Source organism: Chiloscyllium plagiosum, unplaced genomic scaffold (genome assembly GCF_037043375.1).
Source record: "Chiloscyllium plagiosum isolate Xiang-an unplaced genomic scaffold, Cpla_swu_hap1 HiC_scaffold_4, whole genome shotgun sequence".
Lineage (NCBI taxonomy): Eukaryota > Metazoa > Chordata > Chondrichthyes > Orectolobiformes > Hemiscylliidae > Chiloscyllium > Chiloscyllium plagiosum.
In genome coordinates this window covers 93689221-93710689 of record NW_028270142.1, presented here as the reverse complement: position 1 = coordinate 93710689, position 21469 = coordinate 93689221, and the positions used below count along the sequence as shown (strand labels likewise).

At 40.4% G+C, this 21469-nt stretch overlaps 1 protein-coding gene across 3 annotated transcripts in view; it reads left to right on the top strand.

The window, feature by feature from the left end:
- The window catches only part of lpin2 (lipin 2), a 126889-nt gene that overhangs the window by 97805 nt on the left and 7615 nt on the right, over positions 1-21469 (top strand). For 2 of the 3 annotated variants that reach the window (XM_087986478.1, XM_087986477.1), the window contains exons 15-17: positions 11633-11781; positions 17948-18034; positions 20397-20549. In XM_087986478.1, the coding sequence (XP_087842604.1) occupies positions 11633-11781; positions 17948-18034; positions 20397-20549 (389 nt within the window). Of the gene's footprint in view, positions 1-11632; positions 11782-12328; positions 12426-17947; positions 18035-20396; positions 20550-21469 lie in introns of those variants that run through there. The other variant, XM_087986480.1, reaches the window with a different exon arrangement.

Here is a 21469-nt window from a genome sequence, read left to right as displayed (position 1 = left end):
GCAGGAGTAGGCCATTCAGCCCTTCAAGCCTGCACCGCCATTCAATATAATCATGGCTGATCATTCCTAATCAGTATCCTGTTCCTGCCTTATCTCCATAACCCTTGATTCCACTATCTTTGAGAGCTCTATCCAACTCTTTCTTAAATGAATCCAGAGAGTGGGCCTCCACTGCCCTCTGGGGCAGAGCATTCCACACAGCCACCACTCTCTGGGTGAAGAAGTTTTTCCTGAGCTCTGTCCTAAATGGTCTACCCGTATTTTTAAGCTGTGTCCTCTGGTTCGGCACTCACCCATCAGTGGAAATATGTTTCCTACTGCCAGAGTGTCCAATCCTTTCATAATCTTATACGTCTCAATCAGATCCTCTCTCAATGTTCGAAACTCAAGGGTATACAAGCCCAGTCGCTTCAGTCTTTCAGTGTAAGGTAATCCTGCCATTCCAGGAATTGACCTCGTGAACCTACGCTGCACTCCCTCAATAGCCAGAATGTCTTTTCTCAAATTTGGAGACCAGAACTGCACACAGTACTCCAGGTGTGGTCTCACCAGGGCCCTGTACAGCTGCAAAAGCACATCTTTGCTTCTATACTCAATTCCTCTTGTTATGAAGGCCAGCATGCTATTAGCCGCCTTCACTACCTGCTGTACCTGCATGCTTGCCTTCATTGACTGGTGTACAAGAACACCCAGATCTCTCTGTACTGCCCCTTTACATAAATTGATTCCATTGAGGTAGTCCTGTTCTTGCTACCAAAAAGGATTACCATACATTTATCCACATTAAACTGCATCTGCCATGCATCTGCCCACTCACCTAACTTGTCCAGGTCACCCTGTAATCTCCTAACATCCTAATCACATTTCACCCTGCCACCCAGCTTTGTATCATCAGCAAATTTGCTAATGTTATTGCTGATACCATCTTCTATATCATTAACATATATTGTAAAAAGCTCTGGTCCCAGCACGTACCCCACTGGTCACTGCCTGCCATTCCGAAATGGAGCCGTTTATCACTACCCTTTGTTTCCTATTAGCCAACCAATTTTCAAACCAATCTAGTACTTTGCCCCCAATACCATGGGCCTTAATTTTACTCATTAACCTCCTGTGTGGAACTTTATCAAAAGCTTTCTGAAAGTCCAGGTACACTACATCTACTGGATTTCCCTCGTCCAACTTCATAGTTACATCCTCAAAAAATTCCAGAAGATTAGTCAAGCATGATTTTCCCCTTCATAAATCCATGCTGACTCTGTCCTATCCTGTTACTACTATCCAGATGTGCAGTAATTTCATCCTTTATAATAGACTCCAGCATCTTTCCCACCACTGAGGTCAGACTAACTGGTCTATAATTTCCTGCTTTCTCTTGCCCACCTTTCTTAAAAAGTGGTATAACATTAGCCATCCTCCAATCCTCAGGAACCGACCCCGAATCTATTGAACTCTGGAAAATAATCACCAACGCATCCACGATTTCCCGAGCCACCTCCTTCAGTACTCTGGGATGCAGACCATCAGGCCCCGGAGACTTATCAACCTTCAGACCTAACAGTCTCTCCAACACCAAATCCTGGCAAATATAAATTCCCTTAAGTACAGGTCCTTCAGCCACTGTTACCTCAGGGAGATTGCTTGTGTCTTCCCCAGTGAACACAGATCTGAAGTACCCATTTAATTCCTCTGCCATTTCTTTGTTCCTAGTAATATATTCCCCTGTTTCTGTCTTCAAGGGCCCAATTTTTGTCCTAACCATTTTTTTTGCCTTTCACATACCTAAAAAAGCTTTTACTATCCTCCTTAATATTCTTGGCCAGTTTACCTTCGTACCTCATTTTTCCTCTGCGTATTTCCTTCTTAGTAATCCTCTGTTGCTCTTTAAAAGCTTCTCAGTCCTCAGTTTTCCCATTTATCTTAGCTATGTTATACTTTTTCTCTTTTAACTTTATATGTTTCTTTACTTCCCTCGTCAGCCACGGCCGCCCATGCCTCCTCCTGTGATCTTTCTTCCTTTTAGGAATGAACTGATCCTGCAACTTCTGCATTATACACAGAAATATCCGCCATTGTTCCTCCATGGTCATCCCTGCTAAGGTATTGCACCATTGAACTTTGGCCAGCTCCTCCCTCAGCTCCATAGTTCCCTTTATTCAACAGAAGTACTGTCACTTCTGACTGTACCCTCTCCCTCTCAAATTGCAGATTGAAGCTTATTGTATTATGGTCACTACTTCCCAATGGCTCCTTCACTTCGAGGTCTCTGACCAATTCTGGTTCGTACACAATACCAGATCCAGAATTGCCTTCTCCCTGGTCGGCTCCAGCACCAGCTGCTCTAAGAATCCATCTCTGAGGCACTCCACAAAGTCTCTTTCTTGAGGCCCAATACCATCCTGATTCTCCCAGTCTACCTGCATGTTAAAATCCCCCATAACAACTATAGTGACATCTTTGCGACAGGCCAATTTCAGCTCCTGATTTAACTTACATCCGACATCCAGGCTACTGTTTGGGGGCCTGTAGATGACTCCCAAGAGGGTCTTTTTACTCTTAGTATTTCGAAGCTCTATCCACACTGACTCTACATCCCCTGATTCTAGGTCCCCCCGCGCAAGGGACTGAACATCGTCCCTTACCAACAAGGCCACCCCACCCCCTCTGCCCGTCAGTCTGTCCTTACGATAGCACGTATATCCTTGAATATTCATTTCCCAGGCCCTGTCCACTTGAAGCCACGTCTCAGTTATCCCCACAATATCGTATCTGCCAATTTCCAAAAGAGCCTCAAGCTCATCCATCTTATTTCTAATGCTTCGTGCATTCATGTATAGTATTTTTAATTTGTTACTGCTCTCACCCTTCCCATCAACCCTTATTTCACTCAACCTTACAGCATGATGCCTTTCTCCCTCATTAATACAGTTGTCTTTCTTGACTTCTCTTGTTCTAACTTTCCCTTCAATTTCCTTTTTAAACATCCAGCTTGTCCCCTTCCCCCCGCTACTTAGTTTAAATGTAGCGGTGTTGCAGTAGAAAACCTGCCTGCCAGAATGCTGGTCCCTAACCTATTAAGGTGCAAGCCGTCTCTCTTGTAGAATTTATGTTTACCACAAAATATACCCCAGTGATCCAAGAATTTAAATCCTTGCTTCCTGCACCAGTTCCCCAACCACACGTTCAAGTCCATTATCTCCCTGTTTCTGGCCACACTAGCCCACTAGCCCGAGGAACTGGAAGCAAACCGGAGATAACCACCTTGGACATCCTGCTTTTCAGCCTTCTTCCTAGTTCTCCGAAGTCTCACTGTAGTATGTTCCTCCTCTTCTTCCCGACATCATTTGTGCCGACATGTACCACCACCTCTGGCTCTTCACCTTCATCTTTGAGGATTTCCTGCACTCTGTCCACGATGTCTTTCACTCTAGCACCAGGAAGGCAACACACCATCCTTAAATCCTGTCTGCTGTCACAAAAACCCCGGTCAGTTTCTCTCACGATGGAGTCCCCTATTAGCACAGCTCTGTGCGATGTCCGACTCTTCTGCTCTGCCTCTGCGGCAACTTTTGATTGACAAACTTGGCCGTCTTGCAAACTGGCAGTGTCATCAGTCTCTGCTTCCAAAAGCTTCAACTTGTTCCTGACAGGTACTTCTCCCGGGGTCTCTTGCACCTGTTTCCTCTCCGCCTTCCTCATCGTCTGCTCTCTTCTGGCATGATTGGTGTAATAACATCGCTGAAGGTCTTGTCCAGAAAGATCTCGTTCTCTCGGATGAGCCTAAGGTCTTCGAGTTCTTTCGTCAGCGCTGCAATATGCTCGGTCAATTGCTGAATGTGCACACATTTTCCACACATATACGAGCCAGACACACCAGAGTCGTTGACCTCCCACATCAAGCACGTAGCGCACTGAACCAGCTGGGCAGTCATGTCTTCACCCTCTTCAACTGTGGTGTAATCACTTCACTCAACCTCCTTGTCAAAGATTCCTGAGCTGAAGCCTCACTCTTCGATCTAAACTTCCTTAGATCCTCTTTTTGTGGCACGTCTGTGGACTCTTAAGGTTAGAGGAGGAGGGAAGGAGGGAGACCCTACTTTGTAGGACCTGGGGTTTAGAACACACCCACTCTAATAGTAATCACTTACCTTCCCGACCGGCTTTGCGCTCCGTCTGAACTTCCGCCCAGCTCTCGCCGCTCTCTGCTGCAAAAAGAACTTGTACAATGGAAGGGGAGTGGATGGTTCTCCCAGCTCCCAGCTCAGTTTTTCTCTGGTTTGGTTTTTAGCAATAGTGTGGAAAAAGCTGCTGGACCCAAAGAAGCAGGACCAGGCTGGTACACTCTCTCTCTGACATCAGTCCTGTTTGATGTTTCCTTTTGTGCCAAGGGGTGTTTATGGGTATTGTCGCAAGTATTTGGAACAGTATCATTAGGATGATCTTTTGGCTTTACGGAGAAGTTGTTATTTAGTATTCTGTTTTCTGTTATTTGTATTTCATTCAGTAATCCTGTAAATAAATTCTGCTTTGTTTAAAACTAAGTGGTTTGACCAGCGGTGTTTCTCTTGGAATATCTACTTTACATCTGCTTAAAACAACTAGCAAAGTTAGGGTCTGGGCTACCTCCTTGAATGTTTTGTGGGGCCTGGCCTGGTCCATAACAAGTAGCACAAATTGATCTTTACGTGGAGCTCCTTTACCACACAGGAGAGGCCAGAGATTGTTCTGAATCTGGCTTTGATGTGGAGCTCAGTTGCCCTCTTAATTACAGCTCAGGTTGGAGGTCAGTAAAACTGTACCTTTCCCAATAAACCTACAAGATATTTGTACATGGTCTTACAATGGTTGCATGCAAAATTGACATGAGTGCTTGCCGCATCCCCTCTGACCTTGTACATCCAATCCTGTGAATGCATGATCAGTGATGGACAACATCCCACCTTTTTGGTCCTCCCATCATCTTGTAATGTTTGCCAGACTCTTTATCATCTGTCCTTGAGCTGTTTTGATTATTAACCACACTTCAATACTGATTGTTACGTTCCGTCCTACACATTTGTCAGCCATATTATGTCGTTGTAATATTTCAAATTCAGCACTTCATACCCCTTGCTGATCTTGGTACAGATTAAAAAGAATATTGATTTCTACCAATTGTTATATACTTGTAGTATTATCACTAATATAAAGTTATAAATAGTTAAACCTAATTCTGTAATTCTGTGACAAAGCCAACAAGTTTGGGAACAGCTGCCCTCTTATTTGATTTGCAAAAAAGTCGTTTATTCTCTCAGTCATAGTAATACTGCTTCAAAATTGTTTCTGGCCCACCTTTCTGTTATTTGTTTCTTGGTACACTTACAAAGTTATCTTGTTAAACTTTTGTTAACTTTTTGTTCTAATCTTGCAGGCGAAAAATGTTTATTTAAAGGTGTTTGTTGAAACTAGTCTCTGCATCCAAGGCTAACTGCCTTTAGAAGTTTTAGAATAGAATACCTACAGAGTGGAAACAGGCCATAAGCCCAACAGGTCCACACCAACCCTCTGAAGAGTAACCCACCCAGACCCATCCCCCTGTATTTCCCAAGGTTAATACACGTAATGTAAACATCTCTGCACACTATGGACAATTTAGCATAGCCAATCCATCTAACATGCACACCTTTGGATTGAGCCACCATATCACCCGAAGTCCCCAGTAACTAATTAAATTTAAACTTGTATTCTTGTACAAACATGTCTACTCTAGTATGTAATTATAATTATCTAAAAAGCCTCATCTTGGGTAGGTCAAGCTTTCCCTTTCTGTTTCAAATAAAAATTGGAAATCTAAAATCACATGGTTTTCATCTGAGCTACCTTATCAGAGTCTTACTCCATTATTTTTAGTCCCATCTTAGTAAAACTCTGTCAGTGAAGGCTATGATTTGAGCTATGTGAAATACGACATCAACTAAAATTTTCTTCAGTTTGTTTTTTGTCAGTGAAAAAGAAACCATAAATGTCATTTTGTCAAATTCAGGCATGGGTGACTACAACAGTGACCAGAAAGATAGATGAGGGTAGAGTGGTAGACATGGTTTACATGGACTTCAGTAAAGCCTTTGCTAAAGTTCCATGTGGTAAAGTTAGATCACATGGGATTCAGGAGACTTTTGCCAATTGGATATAAAATTGGCTTGACGGTAGGAGACAAAGGGCAATGGTGGAGAGTTGTTTATCAAGCTGGAGGCCTGTGGCTACCAATGTTCCACAGAGTTTGGTGGGTGGGACAACTGTTATTTGTCATTTATATAAATAAATTGGATGCAAATTTGGGAAGTATGGTTAGTAAGTTTACAGATCACGCCAGAATTGGTGGTATAGTGGACAATGAAAACTGTTAACTCGGATTACAAAGGGAACTTGATCAGCTTAATGAGCCACAGAGTGGCAGTGGAGTTAAGTTCAGATAAATGCAAGGTGCTGCATTTTGGTAAGATGAACAAGAGCAGGACTTGTACAGTTCAGGTACATATCCCTCTATCCCAGCAGCTAAAAACCGAAAAGCTCTGAAAACCAAAGGTTTTCATGGAGCATGCAGCATCAGTCATGTCTGCGTAACATACGAGGTTTTCTTGGCGGGTGAAGGCCGCACCCACTCGACCCATGTGATGGTGTGGCCCAGTACTCTGACGTGTCAGTTGTGTATTGTTTTTACTGTGCTAAATTGTTTAATTTTAGAGTGAAAATCTCAAACATGTGCAGGTACATCAATGGCTAACAATAATATAAGGAAAAAGAAGCGTCTGTCATTATCAATAATGCAGAAAGTAAAGTTATTGCAGAAGCTTTGTCATGGTGTGGCTGTGTGGCATCTTACTGAAGAATATGGTGTCAGAACTACCACTGTCTATGATTTGAAGAAACAGAAAGACGGTGATTACCATCAATTAATGAAAAATAGGAAAACACTGCATAGGGCAAAAAATGAAGATCTTAACCTTGTGTTGATGGAGTGGATTAGACAACGAAGAAGTGAATGTATGCCACTGACTGGTTTGATGGTCATGAAACAAGCTAGAAAATATCATAAAGAACTGAACATTAAAGGCAAATGTCAATATTCAGAACGTTGGCTGCAGAAATTCAAGAAGTGTAATGGTGTGAAATACCTGAAAATCTGTGGCAAAAAGGCTTCTGCTGACCATGAAGTAGCTGAAAATTATGTTGGTGAATTTGTCAAGCTGATATCTGATGAAAGCCTTAGTCCTGAACAAATTTACAACGCTGATAAAACAGCTCTCTACTGGCACTATATCCCAAGAAAAGCATTAGTAACAAATGAGAGAGCACCAACCGGTTTTAAGGAAACTAAGGACAGATTAACAATTCTTGGGTGTGTCAATTCTGCAGGTGCACACAAGATGAAATTGGCAGTGATTGGGAAAAGCAAACATTCAAGATGTTTTAAAGGTGTTCGCAATTTGCCTGTGCATTATTATGCAAACAAGAAAGCATGGGTAACCAGAGAAATTTTTTCTGACTGGTTCAGTAAACACTATGTACCAGCGGCACAAGCTCATTGCAGACAAAGCTGGACTGGAAGAAGAGTAAAATTTTATTGTTCCTTGACAACTGCTCCTCACATCTCCCTGCTGAACAGCTTGTGAAAAGTAATGTTTTTGGAATTTACTTGCCCCCTAATGTGACATTGGTATTACAGCCTTGTGACCAAGGAATTTTACACTCCAAGAAGAGCAAGTATAAAGACTAGTTTTTAAACAGTATGCTTGCTGCAGTCAACAGAGGTAGGAATTCAAGACTTCCTGAAAAGGTTTAGTTTTAAGGATGCCGTTTACACAGTTGCTAATGCTTGGAATGATGTTGATAAAGCAACAAATGGTTGGCGCAGATTCTGGCCTACAATGATGTTTCTTGTAAATGAACCTGCAGATGAAGAGGTTGAAGGATTTCATTCACTGAAGAGAAAAAGATGATAGCAAACCTTGTTACTTACGCACAAAATTTATTGGACGAAAGTGTAAATAAATTACATAAAGCTGACATTGAAGTAATGCTGAACATTGACAATGATGTTCCTGTCATGCATTCCTTGGGCAATGGGAACATTGCTGAAATGGTTTTAAATAAGAGTTCCTATACAACTAAGTGTGAGGATAGTAGTGGTGGTGATGATGAGTTAGTGAACACAGTTGAGAAAGTCCCCATTGACGATATGGTGAAAATGTGTGATCAGTTAATTGCTGGCCTTGAACAACGTTCATTTATCAGTGAGCAAGAGATTATGGCAATTGACTCAGGTTTCTGTCTAAGCAATCTATGTTAATGAGATAGATGACACTTGAAGAAGCCTTTAAAACCGCCACCTGCCATAGTGCTGAAGCTGTGTATGTTTAAGTTTTACCGAATGTTTTTTATGGAAATAAAATGTTGAATATTTGTAGTTGATGTATTTCATGAATTTGTATATATTACTCTATAAGTAGGCTTTGTATATTTAAGTTTTCCCAAATGTTTTTTATGGAAATAAAATGTTGTTGAATATTTATGGTCGATGTATTTCATTTATCAGTACACTACTCTATAAATAAAGTGTGGTAGTATTTCTAGTCTTTACTCACTAAGTAGTATAAATATTCCTACGTTTTTGCTGCAGTACAATATTTGTTTGATTACGCGTTGCTACATTAGTTCCTTTGAAAATTGCATCACAGACAGGGTAGTAAAGGAGGAGTTTGGTACATTTGCCTTCATTGCTTAGAGCATTGAGTATAGGAGTTGGGATTTCATGTTGTGATTATACAGGACATTGGTGAGGCCACTTTTGAAGTACTCTCTACAGCACTGGTATGCCTGCTATAGAAAAGATATTATTAAATTGGAGAGTGTGCAGAAAGGATTGATTAGGGCATCACCAAAACTTGAGGATTTGAGTTATAAGGAGAGGTTGGATAAGCTTGGAAACTTTTTTTCACAGGAGCTTAGGAAGCTGAGGCATGCCCTTATATAGTTTTATAAAATCATGAGCGGCATAGATAAGATGAATAGCAAAGGTCTTTTCCTGAGTGGAGGGGAATTCAAAATTAGAGGGCATAGGTTTAAGGTGAGAGGGGAGAGATTTAAATGGACCTGAAGGGCAACTTTTTAAACTCAGGGTAGTTCATATGTGAAATGACGTGCCAGGTAGATGCAGGTAAAGTGACAACATTTAAAAGACAGTTAGACAGGCACATGAATTGGAAAGGGAGGGATATGGATCAAACACAGGCTAATGGGATGTTATGACATGGAGGTGAACCCCTCTGTTAATTAAACCAAACACCCAGAAAAGATACTTTCACCTCATAATCTGTAAAAATGAGTGACACAGAACTCCCAAATTCCTCTATTTAAAAGAAATAACATCAATTTATTTTCTAACTCTAAAAGTGAACATTAAACATTGACTATTCACAACTTTAAGCCCCCTTTCTCTTAACTGCTTATTACCTACCTTCAACTCTATAATAATACGTTGTTTCAATAAGACAGTTATTAAAATTACATCAACTTAATTTCAAAACCACATAGCTGCTATCATCTTCTGTGACTTCACTCTTCCAGCTGCTGAATTCCCTTTTTTTTATTGCAAGTATGTTCATATGAAAAGGTATCTTTTGATAGAAAGTGTTTCTGAATTTCTTGGATCGGTCTTGATGGCAGTTGCGTTTTCTCCAGTTTTCAAAATGTCCGCATTTTTATGTCCCTAATATCAGATTGTCTCATTGGTTCGATGTTGATAAAACAATAAATTCAAACTTGATTGGATTTTAGTATCCTGGGCATAATTTAACCTGATTAAATTTGAATTGTTAAAACAGCAACCAAAACTCTGGTATCCATTTCACAGCCAAATATTATATTTTCAATTTTTCAGTACAATCTGGGACTGCCATCTAGACATATATCTCAGTATTTGTAAACTCAGTTCAGAATAGCATTCAGTCTCTTAAGGGTACAGTGCATGCCTTCAACTTCATGATGGGGGCTAGTTTAGTTTAGGAAACTTGGTTGGCATGGACGAGTTTGACTGAACTGCATGACTGACAGAGAGCAAACAGTTATAGTGAATTTTTTTTAAATACATACATAACCAGAAGACTGTTGGTGTGGTTGGCAGTAGGTTTTTTTGTTTGTATCAGTGGTTTACACAGTTAAATGTAGAGAGCATAAGTAATTTGTACTTGCTGCAAAAGTTGGCTGAAGGAGTATTAAAGTGCACAAAGTTATCGCTGCACTAGGCAAGTCAGCAAAACATTGGCAAGTAGAGCCCATTGCTGTGAAATTGAAGGTAATGCGAAGAGCAAACAAGAGAAGGAATATACAATAAGTAATATTGATGTCTAGTGAAACAGATGGACCTTTTGGAGTGTGAGCTTACAGATCTCTGAAGGTAGCAAGGTAAGTATAGTAAGGTGGTCACATCAGCATATGAGGGAAAAGTTGCCTCTTTTTGCCAGGACCCACTATATAAGAGCAGGATGATGATGCAAGGACTGCGTAAAGTCTTTTTCATATTATAGTTTTCAAAGTTTGTGCAAAGATTTGTAGCTCGGGTGCTCGTTGTTGTGGTTCTGTTCGCCGAGCTGGAAGTTTTTGTTGCAAACGTTTCGTCCCCTGGCTAGGCGACATCATCAGTGCTTGGGAGCCTCCTGCGAAGCGCTTCTTTGATGTTTCCTCCGGTGTTTATAGTGGTCTGTCCCTGCCGCTTCCAGTTGTCAGTTTCAGCAGTCCGCTGTAGTGGTTGGTATATTGGGTCCAGGTCGATGTGTTTGTTGATGGAGTTTGTGGATGAATGCCATGCCTCTAGGAATTCCCTGGCTGTTCTCTGTCTGGCTTGCCCTATGATAGTAGTGTTGTTATAACTATGTAAAACCCTGATCAGCACTTAGCATGAAGAATGTGATTAGTAGAGGGGCTGCGGCAAAGATTTACTGGATATTTCTGGTACTGGAGAATGTTAGCTTTGAAGAATCTTATTTGGAGCAGAGGAAACTGAGCAGAAACTTTGAGGTGCCTGAAGTTACAAGGGCCTAGATAGAACCCACTTAGGTCAATAAAATAATTATGATGTGGTCATGCAGAACTTTAATATTGCTAAAAAATAGACATTTTAACAAAGCTTTTCATATTGCCATTCTCCGGACAGTTCGTAAGAAATAACAGCCTAAAGGTAAAATCCTCCTGGGCTGTAAATATATAAAATGCTAGTCTGTTTACTACCTAGTGTTGAACTGATCAATGTAGAGTAGAAATACTACATGTTTGATGTTCAATCTGAGATTGTTATAGAATGCCTCATCCTTCAGGACGAGAGATGAATTAAAAAAATCAACTTGGAATCGTGAACCCCATAGTGTTGTTCTTGAGGGTATGGATGTTGCTCATGGGCATCTTTTGAGCCTCTTAATAATAAATAGCATGTTGGCAATTTCCATTCAGGCTAAATCTTGAAGAATGGTCATTTGGTCAGACTGCTGAAGTATGAAACTTAGGACACTGAATTTTAAAATAAACTAATTGGAGGGCAGTCATTATGTAGAACTGTCTTTTTTAATTTTAAATTTCCTTGTGCATGTTTACATTGTAGGCAAGCCTTAAACTAAAAGAGGGGCCAAATGATGTGGTATTTAGTATAACAACTCAGTACCAAGGTACCTGTCGCTGTGAAGGGACCATATACCTTTGGAACTGGGATGACAAAGTCGTCATATCGGATATTGATGGAACCATAACCAAGTAGGTTTTGTATTTGGAACTACCTGTCTTTTAAAAATGAGTTTGAGATTTTTGTATTTGTACACTTTATTTAGGATAATGAATTGCTTTAAAAAACTACTAAATAGAAAATTTTGCATGAACATATGTAATTTATTTAGAGTTAGCCACCTGTTATGTATGACATTTAGTTCATAATATAGTATGCTACATAATGACTTCAGAAAAATATATCTAGTTACTAATCCAGAATTTTGTCTTGTAAATCTCAGAAGCTAAATTTACATTTACATATACCCTTTCTTGCCAGAATATGCATGTTTTTCAGTTAACTATCTCCTTAGTCATAAATTAATTTATGTATTAATTAACCACTTAAGCATATGCAGCAGGCTCCACGACATTGAGAAATTTGTCTGGTTTTTGCACTTCTTGCTAATTTGCTTATTGAACTACCTTCTCTCTCTTTATAGCCTTACTGTGCTTTGTAGTGTTCATTTAATTCCACCCTTTGTACTTTGTATGATCCAGTCTTTCTTCTGTTCTGCCTCATTGTGTCTTTTTTCAGTATCCATAACCCTGAGTCATTCTATAACGACACACTGAACAGCTTCTCACAGTGAAGTTTTTAAGTTTCCACTCAACAGAACCAGGATTTTCAAAAGGTCATCTGCTTTATAGCTCTGTTCTCTTCTCCATTACTGCTTGTATCTGTTCTGAAATTTTTGTGTTTGCGTGTGCAGTGTTTTGAATTTTCCTTTTGTGTTCCCCTTGGCCATTGTAGGGTCATAAATTCTTGGGCCTTCAAATTCATACAAGTACTAGGATGTTTTTCCTCCACTGATCTACAAGTCCATCAGGGTCAGGGGAAGGTTCCCTCATTTTTATCATGGTATCTACCATGGCAATACCGCTAATATCTTGATACATCAGCAGAGGTGGAATAATTATCACTAAGTGTCACTGCACTATTGTCAACAAACTGCCTGGCTCATTAGCCCTGTTTACTAAACCCTGTTTACTATCAGAGATATTTTGCACAGAGTCATAGAAATTTTAAAAGGCATGGAAAGAGGTTCTTTGGCCCAACACGTCCGCACTAATCATTAAACATCCATCTGCTCTAATCCCATTTCCAAAACTTTAACCAGAGCATTTATATTTCACTTGCTCATCTAACTATCAAGGCATCCAGTAGCCAGTATTGCTCTGCACATTTAATATACTGTCTTGGTGAATCACAAACGAAGGTTTGGGAGCCTTGTAATATGGATGTTACCTCCGCAATTACATCTTCACTATAAAGATGATCTATTCCAGATTTTAACTATGACAGACTGCAGTAATTGTTAAAGGATGTAGAACCTGCTAGTAGTGCCCTTGCTCTCCAGTACTTTGTATCTTTCTAAATCTTAAAAATGTGTTGTTGGAAAAGCGCAGCAGGTCAGGCAGCATCAAAGGAGCAGGAGAATCGACGTTTCTGGCATAAGCCCTTCTTCAGGAATGAGTTCTTATCTTAGCCTGCTTGGCACACCCTCCTCATTCCTGAAGAAGGGCTTATGCCCGAAACGTCGATTCTCCTGCTCCTTTGCTGCCTGACCTGCTGCGCTTTTCCAGCAATACATTTTTAAGCTCTAATCCCCAGCATCTGCAGTCCTCACTTTCTCCTAGTTCTTTCTAAATCTTCAATGACTTGCTGAAGAAAGCACCCTATCTCATAACTAATGCACTGCACTATAAGTCAACTGTTTAGAATAACAGTCCTAATCTGTGTCAGCAAGGCACAAAGAAGCACGAATAAGAATATTTAAGTAGTTTTTAGGTAGTTAGTTACTCAAATTTTATGTTTATCAATATCAGCATTGATGTCAAAACAATATTGTTTCCAAAATAAATGAAAGAGATTGTGCAGTTAAGACTGCACAGATAAATATTTAAATTTTCCAGGGCTTGGGGAGAGTGTGGTATGATGAGATGGGGTGGTGGGGTGTTTAGAAACATGTACACAGCAACATTTTTTTTCACTCCTGTAACATTCAGTGCTCCTGCAATTCAAATCTTGGTCACGCTTCAGTTTAAATGGTTTACTAAACGGCAACCTGCTCTCTTCAGCTACAAGGACATCTTTCTGGCAAAGTAAATCAAACCATTCCTCATCTATCTCAAATTGTGCATGAATTATATTGATTTCTTTTTCTTTGGCTTACTTGGTGAATCAGTCTTCACCAAGCAGCCAGATATTTCTGCTAACTGTTTCCCCAAAGGTAATGTTTTAGTGCAAGGGTTACTGTTTGGTTTAATTGATTAATTTACAGCTGTACCACTGTTCTGTCCATCTGCATCTTCACCTTTGTGAAGTAGTTGTGATGTATATAATGTGAGAGGACTGCCCACTCCATTACAAGATCCAGTAACTTGAAAACTAAGAAAGCTATGTTCACCAGAATGTGTTCCAGACATTTGCCCCAAGTCATTTGCTCTTTGTTTATGCAGTGGGTGGCATGATGGGAGGATCTGAACAAAGAACAAAACAGCACAGGAACAGGCCCTTTGGTCCACTAAGCCTGCAACAATTCCTATTCCTTATTTAGATCCGCTGCTTATTGTCCATACGGAATTTCTATACCTCATTCGCCTCCCAAATGTGAATAAATCCTGTGCCTCAGTATCTTCTCCAGCAACTCTCCTCCTCAAACAAAGGAACAACATTGGCCGTTCTTCAGTCCTCTCGGACCTTGTCTGAGGCTAAAGATGTGAAGATATCTGTTAAGGGCCCAGGTGTTTCCACCCTTACCTCCCATAGTATCCTGGGAAATATCCCATGTGGCCCTGGGGACTTGTCTACCTTAATGCATTTCAAGACACCCAACATTTCCTCCTCCATTATGTTGACCTACCCAAGAGTATTCACACACCTTTTTTCCTGAACCCAACATCCCTCATGTCTCTCTCTGGTGAATACCAATGCAAAGCACTCATTAAGTGTCTCACCCATTTCTTTGGGCTCCAAATACACCCTCTCTTTTATCCTTCAGTGGGCCTACTATTTCCCTAGCTCCCCTCTTGCTCCTAATGTCTGGATAAAACCTTTGGATTCTCTTTAACCCTGCTGGCAAAGGTTATTTCATGGCCCCTTTTTTGCCCTTCTGACTCCCTGTTTGATCTCCTTCCTACTTTCTCTGTCCTTCAAGGACTTCATTTTTTTTTTAAAGTTGCCTTGACCTTGTGTATGCTTTCTTTATGGACTCTGCTGACAGTTTCCCTGTCATCCAGGGTTCCCAAATCCTGCCATTCCTGCCCTTAATTTTCATAGAAACATGCCTGTCTTGCAGTTTAATCAACTTGTAATTAAAAGACTCCCACAATGTTGATCTGGATTTACCCTCCAAAGCTACTCCCAACCAGCATTCTCCAATTCTTGCTTAATTTGGTTATAGTTTGCTTTTCCCCAATCTAGCACCTTCATCTGAAGTCCTCTCTTGTCCTTATCCATAAGTATCTGAAAACTCATGGAATCATGGTCACTTTTTGTAAAATGCTCCCCCACTGAATCTTTGATCACCCGGTAGGGCTCATTTCCCAATACCAGGTCCTGTATGGCCCCTTCCCTCTTTAGTCTGTCCACATGCTGTTTGGAAAAAACCCTCTTGCGCACACCTCATAATTTGCTCCCCGTCCAAACTCACGGCACTGAGAGTGCCAGTCAATATTGGAGAGCTTAAAATCATCCTCCACAACAGTCTTGTTTTCACAATTTTCCAGAACCTGACTAAATATTTCTTCTATCTCCCACTGGCAGCTAGGAGGTCAAATGTCCCCTTGTTCTAGAAGGGGAGTAGAGACAACCTAGATAATTATATGCCAGTGAGCCTTATTTCGGTTATTGCTAGAGTGTTGGAAAAGGTTATAAGAGACAGGATTTATAATCGTCTAGAAAGGAATAAGTTGATTAGGCACAGTCAACATAGTTTTGTGAAGGTTAGATCGTGCCTCACAAACATTGAGTTCTTTGAGATGGTGACCAAACAGGTGTATGAGGGTAAAGTGATTGTGGTGTATATGGATTTCAGTAAGGCATTTGATAAGGTGCCCCACTGTAGGTTATTGCACAAAATATATGGAGAAATGGGTTTGAGGCTGATTTAGTGATTTGGATCAGAAATTGGCTAGCTGAAAGAAGACAGGGGGTAGTGGTTGATGGGAAATGTTCATCCTGGAGTTCAGTTACTAGTGGTGTGTACCGCAAGGATCTGTTTTGAGGCCACTCTTGTTTGTCATTTTTATAAATGACCTGGATGAGGGCATAGAAGGATGGGTTAGTAAATTTGCAGATGACACTCCGGTCAGTGGAGTTGTGGACAGTGTTGAAGGATGTTGCAGGTTAGAGAGGGACATAGATAAGCTGCAGAGCTGGGCTGACAGGTGGTAAATGGAGTTTAATATGGAAAAGTGAGGTTTTTCATTTTGGAAGGAGTGACAGGAATGCAGAATACTGGGCTAATTCTAGGAGTCTTGTTAGTGCAGAGAGATCTGTGTCCATTTACATAGATCCTTGAAAGTCTCCACCCATGCAGATAGCGTTGTTAAGAAGGCAACAGTGTGTTAGCTTTTATTGGTAGAGGGATTTGAGTTTGAGCCACGAGGTCATGTAGCTGTAGAAAACTGCAACACGGTGTGGCTGCACTTGGAGTTTTGGGTACAGTTCTGGTCACTGCATTATAGGAAGGATGTGGAAGCTTTAAAAAGGGTTCAGAGGGATTTACTAGGATGTTGCCTGGTATGGAGGGAAGGTCTTATGAGGAAAGGCTGAGGGACTTTAGGCTGTTCTCGTTAGAGAGAACAAGGTTGAGAGGTGACCTGATTGAGACATATAAGATAATCAGAGGGTTAAATAAGGTGGAAAGTGAGAGCCTTTTTCCTCGATGGTGATCGCTGGCATGAGGGAACACAACTTTAAATTGAGTGGTGATAGATATAGGACAGACTTCAGAGTTAGTTTCTTTACTCAGTAGATAGGACGTGGAACACCTTGCCTGCAACAGTCGTACATCTGCCAACTTTAAGGGCATTTAAATGGTCACGGATGAGAATGGAATAGTGTAGGATAGATAGGCTTCCGATTAGTTCCACAGGTTGGTGCAATAGCGGGGGCCGGAGGGCTTGTACTGTGCTGTAATGTTCTACGTCTATGGAAGATTCCCATTACTGTGATTGCACCCTTCCTGTTTCTGGGCTCTGCCCATAATGTCTTGCTGCAAGATCTCTCTAGGGAATCCTCCCTCAAAGCAGGTGTTGTATACTTCCTAAACAGTTATACAACTGCTCATCTCTTTTGCTTCCTCCTCTGTCTTGTTTAAACCATATATATCCTGCAACCTTAAGCTGCCAATCCTGTCTCTCTTTCAACTATGTCTGTGCAACCACATCATTGCATGCATTAATCTAGGCTCTAAGTTAATCCATTTTACTTGTTTACTTGTTGAAGCAATTCAATCCACACCTCCAGTTCTGCTGAGGTCAGCAACCTGTCCTTGATTGCTTCACTGCTTAGCTATATTTGTCTTAGTCTCAAGCTTTTCCCCAGTCTCTCTACTTAATAACCTACTGCTCTGGTTCCCACCCTCCTACCCCACTAACATTAAACCCTCCCGAGGAGCACTATCAAACCTCCCTGCCAAGATATTGGTACACTTCCAGTTAGATGCAGCACATGTTCCCAGCTTCCTATATGTTTTCTCATTACCAATGTTTTATTAGGAATTTTGGCAGTTCGAATTTAGGTTGACTCCTCCAACACCCTGATCAGCCTGTGCTCAATCTCTGCAACAGCTTCTCCTTTCTCCCTACAAATCGTCCTCAGTCAGATCTTGGATCTTCTGTGTGATCCAAAGAAAGTGTTTCCTTGCGCCCCCTCAAGTTAGTTGCAAAGTGTTTCAATGTATGCATCACTCAACCACTGATATTGATGAATTGCTTACTTTCCTTTTTTTTTTGGTATCTTAACTGTACAGTGTCTTACTACTCTAATAGTTTACGTCTTACCTCTTATAATAAAATGGTGTAATATTAATGATAAATCTATTTAAAACTGTATACCATAGTACAATAATCTGTTTACAACTTTAGACCTTAAGCTTGGTTGTCTTAGATGCATCATGGTAATGTTCTTGTGTGTACTTCCTTGCAGATCTGATGCCTTAGGGCAGATTCTTCCTCAGCTGGGCAAAGACTGGACACACCCAGGGATCGCCAGACTTTATCATAAGATTCATGAGTATGTGTGGCAATGACTTCTAAGAAAAAATAATGATGCTAAGCAGTTCTGAAATGGTGGAATCTGTCTTCTTTCCTCCTTCCTCTTCCCCCTCCCACTCACCCACCCAATCTACACTGCCCTGAGGCAATATCTACTTTGTGAAATATGGTTCCATGGCACTGATTGTCTCCCAACACTCTGCCCATTGGGTCTTTATTCATTTGAGTGTTGACTGCTTGATCAAATTGAAAGTCACAATTGAGTTTGATTTCACCTGGCAGATAGAAATGTATTCTTCCAGCAGTTGTGTTGAATAGTGATCAACATAAAATGCCTGTTAAATTTAACTCTTGCATTTAAAAATGCCTGAATAAATTGTGGCATTGATCCTCAGTTAATTTTCTGGTATGTATGATTCCATAATACATTGGTTATATAAAATCACTGGATAATATTAGTAGCCCTTCATATCCCTTGGCAGTATGCAGGTGCAAATATATTCTGATTACAGGAAGAGTAAAAGCCACAAAACAGACAGCCTGCTTTAGCAAATTTTGATGTTACTTCCCAGACAATGTGCAGGTGGATTTGTCCAGCATTTGGTTGAGATTCTGCAAACAGTGTATTAACTTGATTTTGCTGAAGTGTTGAAGATCATTTCAGTTTTTTTCCATGTGATGCTTAAAAGCTTTTGAGCATTGCCTCTGGCAGCAGGCATAGCAACATTAAACTTTGGGAAGAAAGTGTGGCTCATTCATGACCAGTTATTGGAAAAGCAATCTGACAGCATCTAGCAATAAAGGTGTAGAGAAATGTAACACAGTGGTATTGTCAGCGTACTAGTGAAAGATTACCCTTTATCTGTGGATTGTGGCTCCAGGAGGTAGCAGGTAGAAAAGAGAGCTGAGGGTAATTTTCCCCAAATATTCTGGAGGTTATGTTTGAAAAGAGAGGGCATTGCTGCAGACTGGTTGGTTGTCATCAGCAAGGAATGAGTTGTTTAACCAAGTGTAAACAGTCCTTGGATTTAACCGCCTCTCTCTCCCGCCTCTCTCTCCCGCCTCTCTCTCCCGCCTCTCTCTCCCGCCTCTCTCTCCCGCCTCTCTCTCCCGCCTCTCTCTCCCGCCTCTCTCTCCCGCCTCTCTCTCCCGCCTCTCTCTCCCGCCTCTCTCTCCCGCCTCTCTCTCCCTCTTTCTGGAGTTTCCTCAATTCATAAAGATCTGTGCTGCTTCAATTCAATTGATAAAACGATTCACAAATTTAATTTCTTCACCATTGGCCTTCAGCTGCTTAGGTTCTTAATTCTCGAATTTCTTCCATCAGCACCCCTCATACCTCTTCCTAGGACACTCCTTTCAAACTTAATATCAGTAGTTGTTTTGCCTGAATATTTCCTCAAGTGGCTCAAGGTCAAACTTTATGTAAATTATGATTTCAGTAGTTCCAAGACTACTTACTTTACCCTCAATGGTGTCCATTTTTTAAAAAAAGACCCTAACATTTTGTCACTTGACTACAAACACTCGTCTCTAGACTACTTGCAAGTCTTTGTCTTGATTGAACTATATGTAGAAAGTTTTCAAAGTAGAATACGTTTGCAATACTGTTTTTCATTTTTTAAATAGTAATAGTTGTCTATTGCTTGTGTGCATTTCTAAGTATAAACTCAATATATTAAAACTAAGATATGGAATTCTCGGAATGTTTCAACATTATATCGGTTCACCAAAAAGTAGTTACATCAGTGATATTGTGTGGAGCAGAGTCAAATGATGTACATCATAAAATAGGACAAAATATATTTAATATTTTAATTACTTCCAACAAAACTGATATTTGTCATATTCACAGATTATAGACATTATGGCTTTTCCGAGAGAAGTTCTTGACTTTTCTGAAGGCAGGAAAAATAATTTCCAAAATGTTATTGCCTAATTCCTCATAATTAAGTCCAGCTTAAGCCCATGAAGAAATCATTTAGCCATCCCCTTAACTAGAAGATGGGATGAATGCAAGATGTGACTTTTATTATTCCATAAATCCCCATTCCCTGTCCATATTTTTGGATTTTTTTATTCTTTTCAGATTTGTTTTCAGATGATGCTAAGATCCTTAGCTGCAGTAAAACACACACACTCTCTTGTGTGACTATGAAGGTAGATAGACAAAAAGCCACAATTCCAATTTCACCCAGATATAAAGTTGGGAGCTACATAGGCAAACCACAAAATAAATGCTGATTTTAATCCACTTTAACAATAGTAATTATGATGTGAAATAATTACCTTTGCACATGAACTAATTGAAGTTGTGGTGATTTTAAATGTAATCCAGTTTATTAATTATGATAGTGAAGCTTACTGTTCTGTCTGTTTTGAAGGAATGGTTATAAATTTCTGTACTGTTCTGCACGTGCCATTGGGATGGCAAACATGACAAGAGGATATTTGCACTGGGTGAATGACAAAGGAACAATACTTCCTAGAGGGCCCTTACTGCTTGCTCCTAGCAGTCTTTTTTCAGCATTTCATAGGTATGTGATAGGATTTTGAATAAATAAACATCGTTTTGCATTTGCGTGACAAAATATTGTTTCAATGTTTAAAAAGAGTCTGTTGGTGTCCATTTGAAAGTTGCCACTGATATATTGAACTAAGTTTTGCCACCAGGTGTTGAGGGAAGGTTATGTTCCCAATTCAGGGGAAGGTGGGATTCTGGCATATTACTATTGGTGTCCAATTAACAGAGGTTGCCACCAAAGCTGTGATATCCTGTTAAAAATAGTATATTACTCCAAGTTGTCAGTTGTGCAATATGTTAGAGGAGAACTTCAACTAGCATGGGTCTATTAGCGCCCGCACTTTGTTCGTAAGATATTGTAAAGCTATAAGCTTAAGAATTTTACTTGAAGCAACAACACGTTGAGACAATGCATATTTCATTTCCAAACTGACCTGCACATTATTGGATATTTGAAGAAATCCATTTCAAAGAAAATCTCCTTGTCGAGCCATGGATGATGGACAATTAAACAGCTCACTGGAGGAGAAGGTTCCACAAGTACTCCCCTCCTCAATGATGGAAGAGCCCAGCACATCAGTGCCAGAAATAAGGCTGAAGTATTTGCAGTAATCTTCAGTTGATGTCCCGAGTAGATGATCCATCTCCGCCTCCAGTGGTCCCCAGCATTATTTGCCAGTCTCTAGACGAGTGTGCTGAACAATTTAAAAATGTAAGATTTGGTTGAAACAAATAGCTGGGGTTGCATTACCATGGAACAGAAACAAATTCAAATTCGGCCACTCAGTTTAAATTTTGCCCCAGATACCAAAATCCAATCAAATTTGAATTTTACTGTTTGGAATGACACCAAACCAATGAAATGATCTGATGTTTTGGGGTATAAAACCGGACATTTTGAACAGTTAGGGAGAGAACAGCCAAGAACACCAA